Here is a 16,462-nt window from a genome sequence, read left to right as displayed (position 1 = left end):
CTAACAATTCACGAAGGTACAGGACTGTCTGGGTAAAGTCACAGGGTTTGCTAGCCAAGACGAGTCTCCACTGTTAGCCATTTCTTCGGTTATTGCAATAGATAGTTGTTAGGACGAGACAAAGCGTCTTTGGTAGTCTCCTTCCCCTATACGCCAAGCCCCTATTAACAATGTCCATGTTCCATCGTAAGTAGAGTTTATTCGCTCCAGTAGCTGTGGTAGGGCTATCAACAACAATGCTAACACCTGTCATCTCATTAGTTATTCTATGCAATGCTTTGGTTGCTCTCAAGGCTAAAGATAGCAAGGAGCATGGAGGAGGTAAGACAGCAACTGACCGAATAAGTGAGAAAAGTGAGACAGACTTCTACTACTATATAAGGATAGTCAAAGTCACATGGTCAAAACATACCCACAGTTCGGAAACAGGATAAGATAGACGTAATTCAGTTTCATATGTCAAACTACAAAGAGAGAAGTCCCCTAAATAAAGTACACCTCGAGATCTGAGACAAAAATGATGTAAACTGGCTGAGAGAAGTCGGGGGTAAGGCAAAGCCGCCAGGAGAAGATTTAGGCTCAAAACAAAGGTTGGCACAAAAGCGATAGACATGAAATCCTCGGGTTAGGAAATACAATAATGGGGATCTTGTGGTTCGGTACGAGCAGATTCCTTACCTGCTTTTGGAAAGGGATTCCAGAACGGGATCAAACTCAATGGTTTTGATAAAGGTGGTGGTCATGGTCACTTAGCACAGCTAAATTTGTACAGCTAAACAAAAAGGTTTATAGGTAGGTATAGCTTACTTTCGTCTTCGAGTGGAAGGGATAGAGCCTTTCTTTTCGAAAGTATGAACTAATGCCTGAACAAAAGGATTTAGCACTGGAATGGAATTTAAAGACAGCTAAGGACTTAAGACATCCGGCTGCCCATGCACTTCGGGTAAACTAGGAAGAACTATATGCTTCTGAGATAGATAAGGGGGTTCCGATGGCCACATACACTAAAAACACCATACAGCCCCGACAACAATGGGAGATGGTTGCACGCTAGCGTCCTTCGCACCCCTTTACCTTAATTATTCCATCCGCGGAGTCAGCTGGAGAAAAAGCCTTTCGAATTCCGAAATCAAAGAACTCCCTTTCCAAAGAGATTTGTATCGAAAGAGCCAAGACACTGCTACAAAAACATAGGCCAAGCAACGACTAGACAAGTACAGGAACAGGAGCAGGGCCAAGAGCTACTACAGATGAGCCTCATTCAGCAAGTCAGAAGGGCAAACAAGCACTATAAGTCCAGGGCCAGGTCCAGTATCAAGTTGAGTTTCAAGTCCTGTTAGTACAGATACTACTGAGGTCACTTCTGAACTTCACTTATGGGCCAGAGGAGAGGATTAAGTGCTTGCTTGTGTGAAGCAAGTAGTCAATAGAGAATATAGGACCAGAGTGACTTTCCCACTTGTGAGTTTGATTCTTGTCCTTGCTAGCTCCCGAACACATAGTTCATTTTCAACAAGGGTCCAAGCAGGCATACCAGAAAGAATATCATATTCAGTTATTAAGTAAGATCAGTTAAAAGCTTCTTCTGGAACTAAGATCATCAGCTCCAAGTGAATAAACTGAATAAGCAAACTCAGTATCAGACTCTGTATCATCAACAAGAGGGCGAGCTAGTGTTGTTTACAGTGTTGGCGAAAGGGGTGTATAGGGACCGGACCGGACCAAGAGAAAAGAATGAGATGCCCCTATCTAATAGTAAAGTACGCGCGGGAAGGAATGTGCTTTTTGTCTCTGACGTGAGGCATACCTCTCCTCCGCCTCTGAAGCCTCTCTCTCCTCAGGCTAATCTAACTAAATTGATTTTATACCTTCATTCTTATATAATACCTGGACTACGGAAAGTGGATTAGGGGTCGGGTGTGAGTGAAACTTCCACTCAGTAACAAGTAGCTTAATTCTCAAACTCCCGGATTGGATTCCATCTTACCAGAGATGAGAAACCATACCCCAGCTATGTAGAGTAAGTTGCCTATTCTCCCTATTAGCAGTGAAAGTAGTCAGAAGCACCGGCTTCAGTCTATGAGGTACCAGTGAAAAGCCCTAGTTTCCAGTTCAAGGTTTCGGTCTTATCGTACAGTAGTGAAGAATGATATAAAGGGAAGGGCAGACTAAAGTGACCAATAAAGTAAATAGAACCAAACTAAGTAGTAGAGGTACGATCTAGTGATTAAGGTATTGCACTCATAGGTATGGTCCAGCACACACAGATTAATCAAAAGTAGTATAGCATGGAATCCAAGGAGTGTTAGTAGCCAAAAGTCTTCAAATATGGTGGAATATATTCTAATTAATGTCGAGCAATCAGAATCAAATAAGTAAGTCGTAGGTTGAAACCGATGTTAACAAGACCTTGACCTTCACCTAGGAACCCGGGATGGTTATATTAAGAATAAGAGATAGGCAAGGCAGCTTAGGTAGCAAGAAAGCAAGTATATAGTTTCAGAACGAAGGCAAGGCAGCTTAGGTAGCAAGAAAGCAAGTATATAGTTTCAGAACGAAGGCAAGGGGAGGTAGTTTGGGAGCCAGGAGAGAGGTAGTATAGTGAAAGCTTGTGTTTCGAGTTGAGTTCACTGAGTTCCCAAACAGTATAGTTAAGCCTGTTAGGCATTGGGTTGATTCTTGTCAACAGTAGTTCTTTCTTATATCTACTGCTCGGTGGCTTGGAGCTATGCTTGGTATCCAGTATTCTGTATGGAATTCCTTTTACACTGGACCTTTTGGAATTCTGATAGTGGATAGCTTTCTTCTTTTCTTGTTCTCCGGGGCGCCTAGAGTTAATCTGCCTAGTAGTGATTCCTTATATAGTAGTATTGTATTGGCTTCCACCTTAGTTCATGGTAGCTATAAGCCTGAGTGCGTGTCCGCTCTAGGTTAGGTGTGTTTGTGTCTCCCTTGGTTATGTGTATGGTGTGTTTGTGTCTCGGGTTTGTTGGTTTTGTTTCATATGTGCCTAATGGTCGATGTAGTGTTACCGCTACGTGGATGTCTGTAGTAACATAGTAAGTCATTGGTTGCATAAGTAACAGCGGAGTTGTAATTAATAGAACACTTTTACTTGGTTCTAAAGCTCCGTAATGGAATTGGCATTGTACAAAGTAAGCTGCCCGCTACCTAAACTCAAAAGAGAGAATCGAGCAGTGCCTTAACAGACAGACTATATCTTTTGGCGGTTCTCTGTAATCCAACTAATCACTACCATAGTGGAGCTGGCGCTTCTCGTTCTTTATCTAGTGATATGGAGCCCGCCTTTACTCTTTTTGTTTCCAAAGCTCAGTAATAGCATAATGAATTAATATATCATCAAAATAGAATAATAAGTGCCAAGCAACGACTATGGACGATCCGCAGTCCAGCGCTCTCAACCAGTAACAAATGGCAAAGAACTCAGTCTAAACCCAGTAGTACAAAACCTGACCTTTATTACTACTCAACACCTTACTTGCTCGGAGCGGGGCTTTCACTAAACTCTGACTTATACCTTCTATCGGCCTGCCACTACTAGCTCTAAAACAGATTGATATTACCGACCTCAAAGCTGACTTTCAAAATGCTGCAGCGATCTCATTCTGACTTTCCCTTATCTTAGACTCGTAGACTTACACTCGCAAAAGAACTACACTACTTTGAGCTCCAGCGGCACAATCACCAGTACTTTCTTCTTTCCCTGAACTCAATACTGTATTTCTGAAACATCATTTCCAGCTCCTGCGCCAACTCATTCCCTTCCAGCAGCATATTGTGTTGCTTTAAGAATGTAAGTTCCATGATGTGATTCTGACCCGAGCTCTCCTTGAGGTGATGAACCGAACCCTCACTGATAAAGCGGCAACTCTGACTTAAAGCTACCTATGCGCCTATCCTTTTTGACCAATATATATCATATATAGCAAATTGACTGCTTATTAAGTTGCATCATAGATCTTTCTCTTGAAACTCTCACTCCAGGAATGGGCATGGAATTTCTGAATAGATCTGGAATTACCGCTCCGTGGGTCTATACAATACCCCTACTATCTGGCAACTCCACTCTATGAACCACTTGCTGCTTACTTAAGCTATGAAGATGCACCCAAAGAAACAGGACTGTCAACAATCAACCACTTTCCCTGACGCCGAGAAATACCCTTATCCAGCAACTGATCTTTCTCTATCTTCGGCTTTTGACTTAACGGCAACTAAAACCTCTTCCCCAATAATGACTTTTATGATACAATACCCTGATCCAGCTTAGGCTTCTATATCTGAGGATCTCAACTCTGTCGGCGTAGCTCCTGAAAACACTTGACAAAGAGCTGTAGGGACCCCTGGAATTTCTTCTGACTCCACTCACAACAAAACAAGGCTCAACTCACAACACACCAAGGAAATCAACAACTCATCTCGAATCTCATGCCCACTACACTACACTCCTCTCCGTAAGCGCTTAGCTTAATATACGTTGGGCTCGCTAACGGTAAGCCTTTAATCAAATCATCTTTATAGGCTAAACCCCTCTGAACCTTTGCCTTGCCTTCTAAAGCACCCAAAGAGACTCTAAGAACAGAAAGAAGGAGACTCATATGATCTCTAAGACTGGAATGGAATTGCACTGTTTCTTCGCTGACCCCTGACTTGTGCTACTGACTTTAGACTAAACCTGCGACTCAATGAGTTCTCAAAACAAGCGATGCTGATTGTTTACCTTTTTATGCTTCTTGTTGACTTTTGTCTATATTAGATGATGAACGCTAGAGTTTTCTATTTGCCATTACGCGTTAAGCTTTGTTTTGAGTTCGCCTCGTTAGCTTACTTACTTGTGCCTTAGTGTGTTAGCAAGTGAGTTTCGGAGTGGAATGTTAGGTCACTCTTCTCTTTTGGGGCGCCGGGCAAGAACAAAAGTACTATGGTCTAGCGATAGCGGTGGCCTAGCTGATGATAGATTCAAGGTTAGAGTCTGGGCTGATGATAGATTCAAGGTTAGAGTAAGCTGTGAAGAAGCAATGCTGTGAAGAAGCAACACAAGCAAAATACTATAGCTTACTACAGTTTGGCAGTCCGGAATAGAGTGTTTTTACTCCAATTATATCGACAGAATCCACTAGCGACGGAACAAGTAAGTGTGTTAGCTAGTTAGTGAATTAAGTGAGTGACTAGAATAAGGTAACTTTTTCACTCTATAGTTATTAAGGTGCCTTGGGTGCCGATCCTCTCTTCAACAAGCAACTAAGATAAGGACAATATGCATTATAAGAAGTTCAGAGGGAGTTCTGTTTTCACCTACTACTGCTTTTGCTTCTATCATACCATACCTCGATCCTCATTCTGTTTATTCTGTTGAGAGTCTAATTCTTCGTTTTAATAGCACTTAGGTTGGTTCAGAGCACTAGACTATAGGGTGGTTGGTTACCTGAATGGAATCTATTCTACAGAACAGAGCAGCGGGGAACAAGAATTCTTTCAGTTGCATCAGTGGATTCTGCTTCCTTCAGTTATTGGTGTTAGGAGTCAAATATCATCTGCTCGGCCTTAGCCTTCGTAGGCATAATATAGGATGCTGTTTGTTTACTTCTTTCTATCATACGAATAAGGTACATATTTCTTTGATTCAATTCAGAAAAGCAATGAACAATCCGCAGTTACAAGATCAGATGCTTGATTTGGATATTAATAAAAGTATCAAGCCGAGGATGGAGCTGGATTAGTTACAAAGTCAGCAGCAGAAGGATATGAAGCCGAAGTGAAGTAGGCTGTAGCTCCCTTGTCGTGGAATTCCTGTAGTTCAAAGTTGTAGAGTTCGGGTAAGTAAAGTGAAGAGAAAGAATAAAGTACTTCCTCATCAGGAAAAGTTGTGGAATTATTTGTTAATCTTCAGTGACAAGTAAAGAAGCTGTTAAAGGTCCAGTAGAATAATAATAAATAAGGGAAGTCTCATATAGAAAAAGTCATTATACAGAGGAGAGACATCTTGGTGTTGGACTCGTGGCTCGAAACAAGTGTTGTTTTCGTCTTCAAGTGAAAGGAGAGGTCAGGGAAGTCGACTTGGCTACTAAGCTTGGCAGAATTGATTCTTATACCCCTGCATTCCTGGCAATGAAACTAGGGCAATGAAACTAGGATGAAACCTGTTTTCGGGAGCTCCTTTATGCATCAATACAGGTCCAAAGCAAGTCCTGCCTGTTTTTAACAACTCTGTATTCTTACCTACTTCCTCACCTGCTCTATCTGTCGCCTAAGTATTCTTTGCTTTAACTCGGCTCCTCTCCTCTCCTGTCCTGCTGAAGCTCTTGTCTCCTCTCTTTGTCTTTATTTCTCGGATTGAATTCTGTATTTGTTGACTCCGGTACAGGACAATATGGGGAATTCTACGGAATTTACAGTTGATCAAGCCAAGCGTTAGTAGGGTCAGATAAGACTTACTCGTTCACTTGAATGTCCCGCCCCTGTGATTGCGAGAGTTGACGAACATAGGTATTGTTGACAGAGAAGATGTGGATCAGGTGTTTCTAGTTTCATTCAGTTACTTAGTGGAGAATTGCCAGTTCAAGTTCTTGTTTCATCCGTTCTCGTATATATAAGGATCAATACAGAATTGAGTATAGAAATGGTATGGGAAACCCAGGAACAATTACATTCGGTTTATCTAGTTTATTTGATTTTCTTCCTTTTTGGTGCACCTCCGACTTTCTTTCAAAACAATAATATCTCTTTCTGCTACTGAGGGGATTCCTCCCTTACTTGGACCAGAAGGACAGTTTCCCAGCGGAAATAGTAGATTCCACATAAGAGGAGAAGAGAAGCCCTACCGCCATAAACATAGGAAACGAAAAGAATGCCAGATGGATTGCCCCGCACTGGATTGATTGCAACTTACAATAAGGGCCCGCACTTGAAGTTTAAGGTAAATGTAACTGTCAACTCGCTTTCCATTACTATATGCGCTAGATCCATCCTACTGACTTGTATAATTCTGAGCCTAGGTCTTATAGTTCGAGTGATAGTTTTACCCCTTGTGGAATATCCCCAGTTTCATCTTATAAAGAAGCAAAGCAGGCTAAGTTTAGTTCGAGCAGAAGTTAGAACTCCCTATTTGTTGTATATAAGGAGAGAAGCCCAGACAGTAAAGTAAGTCAGATGAAAAAGAGAGATTTCAGCGGGTCGGTAATACGAGATGAGAGCTTGAAAGTCAAGTTCGGGTAGGTGCTAGTGTTGCTGTTCGATAATAAGCAGTTGCATAGTAAGCTGCTAGACCAAGTCCTGCATTTGATTCCCGAGTTGCCATAGGAGAGAGAGGCCCAGTGGTGCTTCATGCCCCAAAGAGGTCTTAACCCCGAGTGGAATCTGTTTCATCAAGTGTGGAATCTGTTTCATCCCGAGTGGAATCACTTATATAAAAGAATGAGTTACTGTTTCAAGTATTATGGGTATAAGTTTGCTTCTTGTTGGTATGGGCTCGAGCCCTTATAGACACCGGTCTCATTCTTCTAGTATTGGATTTGATTCTTATAGTCAGGAATTGAGTTCTAGATTGGATTCCGTAACTAGCAAAGCAAGATTGGGTTGTCCACAGGGGAAGTTTTCCCATAAGTCATTACAGTTTTGGAGCTATGGGAAACAACTCCTCCGCGTAACGGGAGAAATAAGATGAACTCAGCAGGATTTATTTGTAATAACTTCTGAGAGCATAACTAATGAGTTCTCAGTACCAAGAAAGTATACTCGATCAGAAGCGGTGTGGTATCTCGGTGTTGCAGTAAGAGAAGATACTGGATAAGAAGTAAAAGTGGAGTCTTGGATAGGTAAAGGGGATATTCCGCAGTAGAAAGTATAGTTTCAAGTATTGTTTCGGGTTGCCGGGTACTTGTTTGACTTCGGTAGTACTGCCCTTAAGTAATTGGTGTCGCGGCAGCCAATGTGTGGAGAGGTAGTTTACAGAATTCTATCTATAAGTGGTGCTGGCAATCAAATGCTATAAATGAGTCTGGACTTCCCCTTTAAGACTTGATTTTCTTATTTTATTGGAGGAGAAGATTTGACACTTGGTATAGAACTCAGTAAAGACACTGAACACACAGGGATTTCCTTACCAGCTCCATCTGAGGCACTATTAGTAAGGGCGGCTTAAGATCCGTTTGTTCCCTAGCTCGTTTACTAGTTTGTTTGTTCTGTTGCTTGTTGAGTTCTATTTCAATATACACTTTTGGTTAGCACTTATCTGTTCAATCGTTTCTCTCCCCCTGTGTGTTTATTTAGCATTGCAAAGGTAAGGCTGTCTTCGTAGTATGCCTAGCCCCCTGCTTTTTCCCTGTAGCAAGGGCACATTCCTTCCTTCCTTCCGTTCTGTTCGATCTCTTTCTTGATTTCACCTTGTGAACCTTCCCTTGAAAGAGCTAGGCTACAAAGCTAAGTGAATGCATTAGCCTAGAGGACATGAGTATCCTTTCAGAAAGTCAGAATTGAACTAGCGCCCCGGCTACCCAACTACTGCTTTAATGCTTTAGCCTATTATTAAGTAATTGAACTCCAGGTGCGATACAGCACCAGGTTAGTGACTTTTCTCCAGTAGACCCTTCTGGCAAATGACCTAGGAAGAGATCCAAGAGATGAGATGCGCCTGAGGTAGTAACTTGTCTAGTTGCTTGTCTGGCTTTCTACTTGGCCCCTAGTTGCATCTGTGTTTGTTGCGCAAGAGGTGAGATGAGATAATATAATTCTCAAAAAATAGAATATATGTGATAGAACTGATTTCACTCGATTCTTCACCCCCGGCCATCTATCTCTCTTATTAACCCCCTAATTATGATCCAGTTGAGGAATATGCTTAGCGCAACCCTTCCTTGCCAGCTGTATTCCGTATTTATTGTTTCAAGAAGTATTTGTTTACTTACAGAGTATGATGAGATGGATAACCAACTGTAGTTTCTTGTATGCTCGGATGCTCTTCTATATTATATTATATTATAGGAGACTAGATGATTGTATTATAGGAGCCTACCAGAGTGAGGTTAGTTTACAGAGCCATGGAGGGATATCTAAGTTACTTTCGAGGATAGGTCGATGAGCCGGATTAAGGTATCGTTGCCCGAGGTATATGGATAAGAAGTAGAATATCTTTAATCCCAACAAGCGGACAAGAGGATTTAGCTATAGGTATCATAGACAGAAGTCACCCTAATACAGTACAGGACTCCTGAAGACAGTACAGTTATAGTAGTTGGCAAAGGATCTGAACAAGTGTAGTATGCCAGCGGAAGGAGTTAAAGAGTTACCGAAGCTGTTGAAGCAGTTTGTGATCCAGGGTAAGAAACATCTGAATGAGCGGGGCATGATAGGCATTGTCAACTGGTAACATCTCTTTCTTCTTAACCTGTAGACGAAACTATCACTGCAGTTTCATCGACCAGAGCAGAGCCAGCAGCTTGTTTCAAGAACTATTAGTAGTGGTCCTGTTTCATAAGTAGTAGTTAGTTTCATCCCTTTGGTAGTCCTGTTTCTTTAAGTAGTAGTCCTGTCAGCACTAGTGGAATTCTGTATTCTTTTTCCTATTTTTAGGGTTGATTCCATATTGTTATGTAGCAACTTAGCTCGGTCGGTATCTTGACTTTATGGTTTCGGTCTGAGTAGCACCGGTTTAGGAATTAAGTAGTTAGCCTAGTTGCCAGCAGCTCCGTTCTTGTTGTCAGTGGGATCGATCTATTCTTTATTTTGTGAGACAAAGTATGAGAAGCCCTAAATGCAGAATGAGGTGAAGCAGTGTAAGTTTCCAAGTTTTAGTAGCGAGAGACTTTAAGCAAGCAAGACAGGACCGGTAGACATGTTCGTAAGAATAGGAGTTAGGGGTTAAAGTTTGAACTAGCTTCTCCGAGAGCAAGGTTGAAACAGAAGATAGGCAGAATCATATCAAGCAACATCAGTTTCAAAGGCATTAGAGACAGACAGGCAGGGCTGTTTTATCAGCAGCAGCTAGATCCTGTGTTTCGGAATTAGATAAAGCAATGTCAGTTTGCAAACAATAGGGTGGTAGGGGAGGCGAAATTAGGACTTGTTAATAACTCTCAGGACATTGTCTCCCTTTTGCCTACTAAATACTCTTTTCTTTAGCTAGTGTTCATCCATCATCTGTTGGTGTTGTCGACTCTAGAGGTGTTTCTTCAGTGCTTAGATCTTTTCCTAGTTGACCCTAAGCTCTCAACATTCCATTCTGATCTTACTTTCAAGCACGAGCACCTGGCATAGAATTTGAGTAAAGACACACACACCATACCCTTCTATTATTAATATTACTGGTACAGGCTGGCATCCCTTCTGTAAAACTATGTTAGCGCCTACTTAAACATTAATTGATTATGGAGCACGTATAGATTTGTGAAAATACACTGCTGCTTACCTATATTGGGAATCTGATTCTAGCACCGATCCCCTGGTCTTGAGTCTTGAAACTGCGTGTTCATTTGCATCTTGATTTCTTTCTATACTTGTACTTATTTGACTTGTATCTTTATTTGCTTTAGTAGTAGTAGCTTTGCGGTATAGTTGCTTGAGTGGAGCAGGTGAGGAATTAGGACCATAATCAAGATCTTCCGCTTATTCATTGCCTGTTACAGTTTCATCTATAAGATCATCTCTTTCATGAGGTCCAGTAGAAAGTCGAGTTCTTGTTGACAACGAAGAAAGTACTTATGGAGCGCTAAGTCAATGAGTTTCATCCCGAATTTCATCTTATACAGAAGTCGAAGCCGAATGCACCACTACAAGGTTAGGAAGGAAAGGAAGCGGAGTAAGGAGAAGAAACAGTTCAGTTATTCGCTTTCCCTTTGCTTAAAGAGTAATAGAGTGAGAGTGCTAGTACGGTATAAGGGTTCAGGAAGCATCTCTTTACTCTTAAGTGTTTGACTTTTCTCGTTTTAAGAAGAAAAGAGGTGGTTGCCCTAGTATAGAAGTGTTTGTAATAAGAGAATCATCTATTTTATGAAATTCCATTCTGCAATTACGACTTTCAAGAAAGAGCCCGTACACTGGACGGAGAACACTAACTCGCAAGGATATAGGATAACACTCACTCGCAAGGAACCTAGCCCATACAAAACTAGCTCCCAAAGCAAAAAGATGGAGACCAGGCCCAGTTTCTTACAAAATGCTATTTGTGCCTAAGCTTTAAGACCCGAGTGTTGCTGACTTTAGCCCGAGATACCCGCCCCGCTTGCTGCCGTAGTCAAAAGTCATTGTGCCGTTTACGCTCTAAGGGGTGAACTCCTAATGCGCAAGTAAAGGATTCAATTCGAAAGTAATACTGTCCAGGCCTAACAGAAAAAGCTGGATCAGGATCCAAAGCATCAGAAGGAATTGATGAATAAGCAAGATCTGGCTTTGCTGCCCTATGAGTTGAATCTCATATAGAAAGAAGTCATTACTGAACCGAGACTTCCACTTATGCTCTTTGAACTCTGTTAGTGCTTTCTTTAACTGACCACACCTAGTATAAGGAGGCTTTCAGCACCTTCCATAGTGATCCTGCAACTTATCAATTCTGAAAGTAGTGCTCTTAATTCTGCAATTCCATTCTGCAAGTGGGTATACTCCAATGGCACATCCAGAGATAGAAGATTAACCAACCAACCCTGTACTCCTTTCCTAGAGAACTATACTACACTTTTGCCTAGTTGCTAAGGAATTAACGGAATGCGTGTTTCAAGTCATAGGGTGGAATGTGGAATCCCTTGTTTCACTGGAGTGAATTTATTGATTTGTTGACAGAAGAAAGGAGAGCCGAATTGACTCACTCCTACTCAGATAGTAGCAACTGTAGTAGCGGGTTGACTTATGAACTCAAAGAATCTATGCTCTCGCCCTCAAAGCAAAGTGAAGTTCTCAAAGACTACACTTGAAGCTGATTGCCCTAACGTAACCGGAAGAATTGTTTGATGCTGACTTTATCACTGTAACTGGCAATTACCTACGAGACAACACTCGCACTGCTGTTTCCTCTCGCATAACTTCTTCTTAAGGGCCTGGACTATACTTCGTTACCCGACACATCCCTTCTGTATATGTTTTGAATTCAATCTATCTCTTGCGCCGATCAATCACCTCTCTTGGCTCCATCTCACTTGCTTAAGAATGGAATGGAATGAGTTTACTCGGTGCCAGTGGAATTCATAGTTTCGAGTTAAAGCATCAATTGTTTCCCGGGCCTACCTCTGTTGTAGAGTAAACCGGCTGACTGAACTGCTTCCAACATAGATGAAACTCTTCCATGCTTTGAAGCGGGAAGCTATTCTTCACAGGAGATGAAGCGGGGAGTTAATGAGTTTCCCAGGCAATGGGCAATGAAATCAGTGTCGAGTGAGGGTGTTGAAGAGGGCTGCTATCTAGATGCCTTTGATGCGCTAAGTCCTGTCTTTTAGTGCTGTGCTAGTGAGCCAAACAATTCTCCATTTGTTTTATTCTTTCTTATTGGTGGTCTGGTCCAGTTTCATCAGTATTAGTTGACTCCCCGTTGGATGAGCCGAATTAACTGTTTTAGTTGACAGAGCCAGAGGGTAAAGATGATAGGAAGAAATGCACTAAATCACAACTTAATGGAGTTTTATGGGAAATACTTCGAAAAACATCTTGGCGATTAGAAAGAATGCATTTGCAAGTAGAAAACATGGGCAAGAGAACCATAGGGTAATGCGCTAGATCATACCAGCTTTCAAGTAGTTCTCTAGAGTACAGTACAGAGCAAATACTGGGTTATCGGTTAAGGAATGAAACTCGCTTGCCCTAGCCTATTAAGAAGTTCAAAACTACTTCACAGGACTCGTTCTTACCCGGCTTCAGATCTTGTTACTACTCCATATCTTGCTTCTGTTGAAACTACTTCTTATCTCTCTCCTTCTGGCTTGGCACAGCTGAAATTCCTTGACTTTCTGTGGTAGCTGACTCAATCTATTCTTTGACTCGCTCTATTCTTCTACCTCTATCTCTTCTCTTGATTACCCGCCCTCTCTCTATCTCTGCTTTTCTCTGGACTTCCACTTTCCTTTCCTTTCTCCTTTCTTTGTTCTCGAAGGCCGTGTGTAAAAGCAAACTTTCCAAATTCCAGAAATGACAAACCTTGATTTCTGTGATCTTACATACTGAGGACCATAAAAGAAGATCCAAATCCTGTTTATATATTTAGCTGTAAGCCTGAAGACAAGCACTATACCTTTAGCTGTAAGCCTGAAGACAAGCACCCCATACCTTTAGCTGTAAGCCTGAGGACAAGCACTAATTTAGACTTTGTAGCTGTAAGCCTGAAGACAAGCACTATACCTTGCTTAAGAATAATCAGAAAAAAGGTAAAGGGCGGAACTGACTGAAAAAGGAAAGGAGACCTTTCGGACTAGCACTCCTATCCTAGCTTCCCTCCCTTTGAAGTATCTTTGATTCCCTCCCTTTGAAGTATCTTTGATTGATTTCTCAGCTCCACGAGTCACTAGAAGGAAGGTGCCAACTACTTATCATGGCCTATTGATTTGCCCTTTCGTATTCATTGACCTGAGGCACAAGAGTGTTCTTTGATGAAAAGAAAGGTTATTTTATGCAATGCATGACGGGCGGGCCTCCAGTGTATTCCTTTCCTCCAACTCAATGAATGAAGGGGGGAGTATGAGGAAGGCCTACAATCTTTGTGAAATTCAATGGAAAAAGGAAAACCGGACTTATATTCTATCATTCAATGAAAAGGGTGTTTCGCCTACTAGATTGATTTATGAAAAGATGTTCGCCTACTTATCTTTCTTTGTGAAATTCAATGGAAAAGGAGAAGGGTAAACCATATCTGACTGACAATAGGAATATGACTGAATGAGGAAGAGCTCTCTTTCTTGAAGTGGTATAACTTTAGCGCCATCTGAAATGCGCGAAACTTCGATTGGAGGAAGCCAGTCCATGAAGATGATCCTTTTTATTACGTGCAATTCCCCTCTTTCGGTAAGCATCCAGTATCTCCGCAAATGAACATTTATCTAAGCTTATCCTGTAGCTTATACGTCGTTTGAAAGCTGCTCCAAGGATCCAACGAATAGCTAAGGTTTGTTGACGATCCCTGGCTACAATCCCAGGTACATCATAAGTTGTACCAGCTACTCCTACTTTTACCACTTCGCATATAGGCTTTATATTATCTACGGCGTCAACCATAAGTTTGATGACATCGCGTTCAGAAATACTAGTTGCTGGGCGATGAAAAGTTTGATACACAATAGCACGAACTCTCGTTCTTTTACCATCGATCATGCGAAAGTTGACCAATTTATTGATCAATTGTTTTTGCTCACCATCCAAGTCCCCTATATAGCTGAGAATTGAAGAGCGAAAATGGTTATTACGCAATCTATACTGTCCTTCTTTATCAGCCAACTCCCCTCTTTCCTTCCTTATATATTCTCTATCTCAATATCGACGCTTATCTATCTCAATATCGACGCTCCCACAGATGATCTACCCGGGGCGGAAGAAAACTCTAGGGATACAAGGTGTCCTAACTAAATCAACACAAAAAAACCGGAGAAGTATAGCCTAGCCATTGCATCTATCATATCAGTCGATTCGTTCTTATCTATGGATAATGCAAGAGAGAACTTATTTGTTCGCGGATGGAGAGGGATTCGAACCCCCGGTATTCCTATCAATACTTCGGTTTTCAAGACCGACTCTTTAAACCGCTCAGACATCCATCCCTTCTAGCCGCCCTTTTGATATCTGCGCAACTATATGTGATTCGCTACGCTTGCTTGCGCCCCACCCCGTAAGCTGACTCCATTGCCTGTCGGTTAGCGAAACTTTGATGGTAGCCTGTAAAACATAGAGCTACGCTTCTTTATATATGATAATATGCACCGTCGACGCTCTCTGCGGGTAGCCTGTAAAACATAGAGCTACGCTTCTTTATATATGATATATGAGAATATGAACCTCTCTGCGGGTAATAGCAAGAGAGTTAAAGAACGCCCAAAAGTCAGCAGTGATTGAGGGAGACTGAAGTGAGTGAGTGAAAGGCGTGGCAAGAGAGTGAGTTCTACTCGTCGCAAGTGAAGGCAATGAATTAGAGTCCTTTAACGCCTGTACTCTTGTAAGACTGGTACTTGGCGGCTCACCGAGCAACATCTAGAGGTTGCCCATCACTCCCTCGCTCCTTTTTGAAGGCCTACCGCTCCCTTTTTCATTAAGTGGCTTGCATTCTTTGGCGAGTACAACAAAGCCATAAGAACACTGAACGCCCAGAGCAGCTCTCTCCCCAGTCCACAGCAACGTGTGGAATCCGGATCTATTGTTTGTTCTTACTCTTATTGGATCAAGTCAGTGAGTTTAGCTCGCTACCGTTTAGCTCCACTCTTTCTATTACAATATATGCCTTCGGCGTCAGCGAGTTAAAAGAGCGGTAGGGCTGCTCCTCCGAGTCACTACTTTCTTTCTTTCCCGCTGCACCTCTACCTCTGACCTATCCGATACCTCTTACCTCTGTCCACTATTCAAAGAATGAGGCTCAGTTGCTTTGCCCTTCCCGCTTCTAAGCTTACTTTCTTCTTTATCTAAGCTAACTTTCTTCTTTATAATATAATAAGTGGAATCTATGTTTAAAGAAGTCAACCTGCCTACCCCAGAGTCACTGGCAATTCTCTACAATACGCCGCCCCTCCTTAACAGCACTACTTGGCCTACCTCTATAGCAAGCACCCTTGCACCGCTCCGTTACGTGGGCATTCTCTGGTTACGCGTCAGTCTTCTCCCTCTTACCACCCAACACCAGACTTGAGATCAGTTGTTTTATACCTTCATCGGATAACGCCCCGGATTCTTGACCGGAACCCCTCACTTATAGATAATATCCGTAATCAAGCCCTACCCTCCCGAGTGTATATTTATATAGAGATTGCATCAATAACCATCTAGTTCTCTTTCTTGCCCAACACCAGAACAAAAGTCAATAAGCCCATAGTCTTTCATCACAGGACTCAGAGTTGACCTCCCTCTTTGCCCAGCCTCGGATCCAGATCCTTCTCGGGAAAGAAAGTCAATAACTGCTCCACCTAATCCAGCTCTTGCTCCCGAACAACCACTACTATTGTGTCGCGGTAGGAGCTGCGAAAGTAATAAAGAAGCCAAGCAACGTAGCGGCAACTACTACAGAACGGGTGGATACTATTTCATCTTGACTTTAATAACTGAATGAGGCTCATCTAGCATCTAACTCTGGCTCTGTGAACTCTCCCTCCCTCCGGCTAGGCAAGGAAACCCGTAAGCCGTGAGACTGACGCCAATGACTTAAGGGCACAGGACATAGGCACCGTTACTCTACTTAACTACACTATCCGAGTAACAGAACTCTCTGGAACCACCCCACCAAGTAAGTGAAACACAACCCTGCCCGGCGTATTGGAATGAAGAGTTTTATCAG

General features: G+C 42.2%; 1 protein-coding gene and 1 non-coding gene across 2 annotated transcripts; both read right to left on the bottom strand.

The window, feature by feature from the left end:
- Positions 1–13,092: 13,092 nt before the first annotated feature.
- On the bottom strand, positions 13,093–14,591 carry LOC135666403 (small ribosomal subunit protein uS7m). The gene is made up of 2 exons (XM_065177963.1): positions 14,570–14,591; positions 13,093–14,456 (listed from the first exon to the last, which is right to left on the bottom strand). The coding sequence occupies exons 1-2, from the start codon at positions 14,589–14,591 to the stop codon at positions 13,906–13,908; spliced, it is 573 nt and encodes a 190-aa protein (XP_065034035.1). The 3' UTR covers positions 13,093–13,905.
- A 66-nt stretch (positions 14,592–14,657) lies between these two features.
- Positions 14,658–14,744, bottom strand: TRNAS-UGA (transfer RNA serine (anticodon UGA)). Its single transcript has one exon. It is a non-coding gene; the product is annotated as a tRNA-Ser (tRNA).
- Between the last annotated feature and the right edge of the window lie 1,718 nt (positions 14,745–16,462).

Source organism: Musa acuminata, unplaced genomic scaffold (assembly GCF_036884655.1).
Source record: "Musa acuminata AAA Group cultivar baxijiao unplaced genomic scaffold, Cavendish_Baxijiao_AAA HiC_scaffold_1091, whole genome shotgun sequence".
In the NCBI taxonomy this organism is placed as follows: domain Eukaryota; kingdom Viridiplantae; phylum Streptophyta; class Magnoliopsida; order Zingiberales; family Musaceae; genus Musa; species Musa acuminata.
The sequence above is the reverse complement of the archived record's forward strand: the minus strand, read 5'-3'. Positions and strand labels throughout refer to the sequence as shown.

Excerpts from the sequence above, each read along its gene's own strand:
- LOC135666403 (XM_065177963.1), bottom strand. The coding sequence starts at position 14,591 with ATGGCTAGGCTATACTTCTCCG. Across the intron at positions 14,457-14,569 it reads GGCTAGGCTATACTTCTCCG|ATAGAGAATATATAAGGAAG; the intron begins GTTTTTTTGTGT and ends GTCGATATTGAG.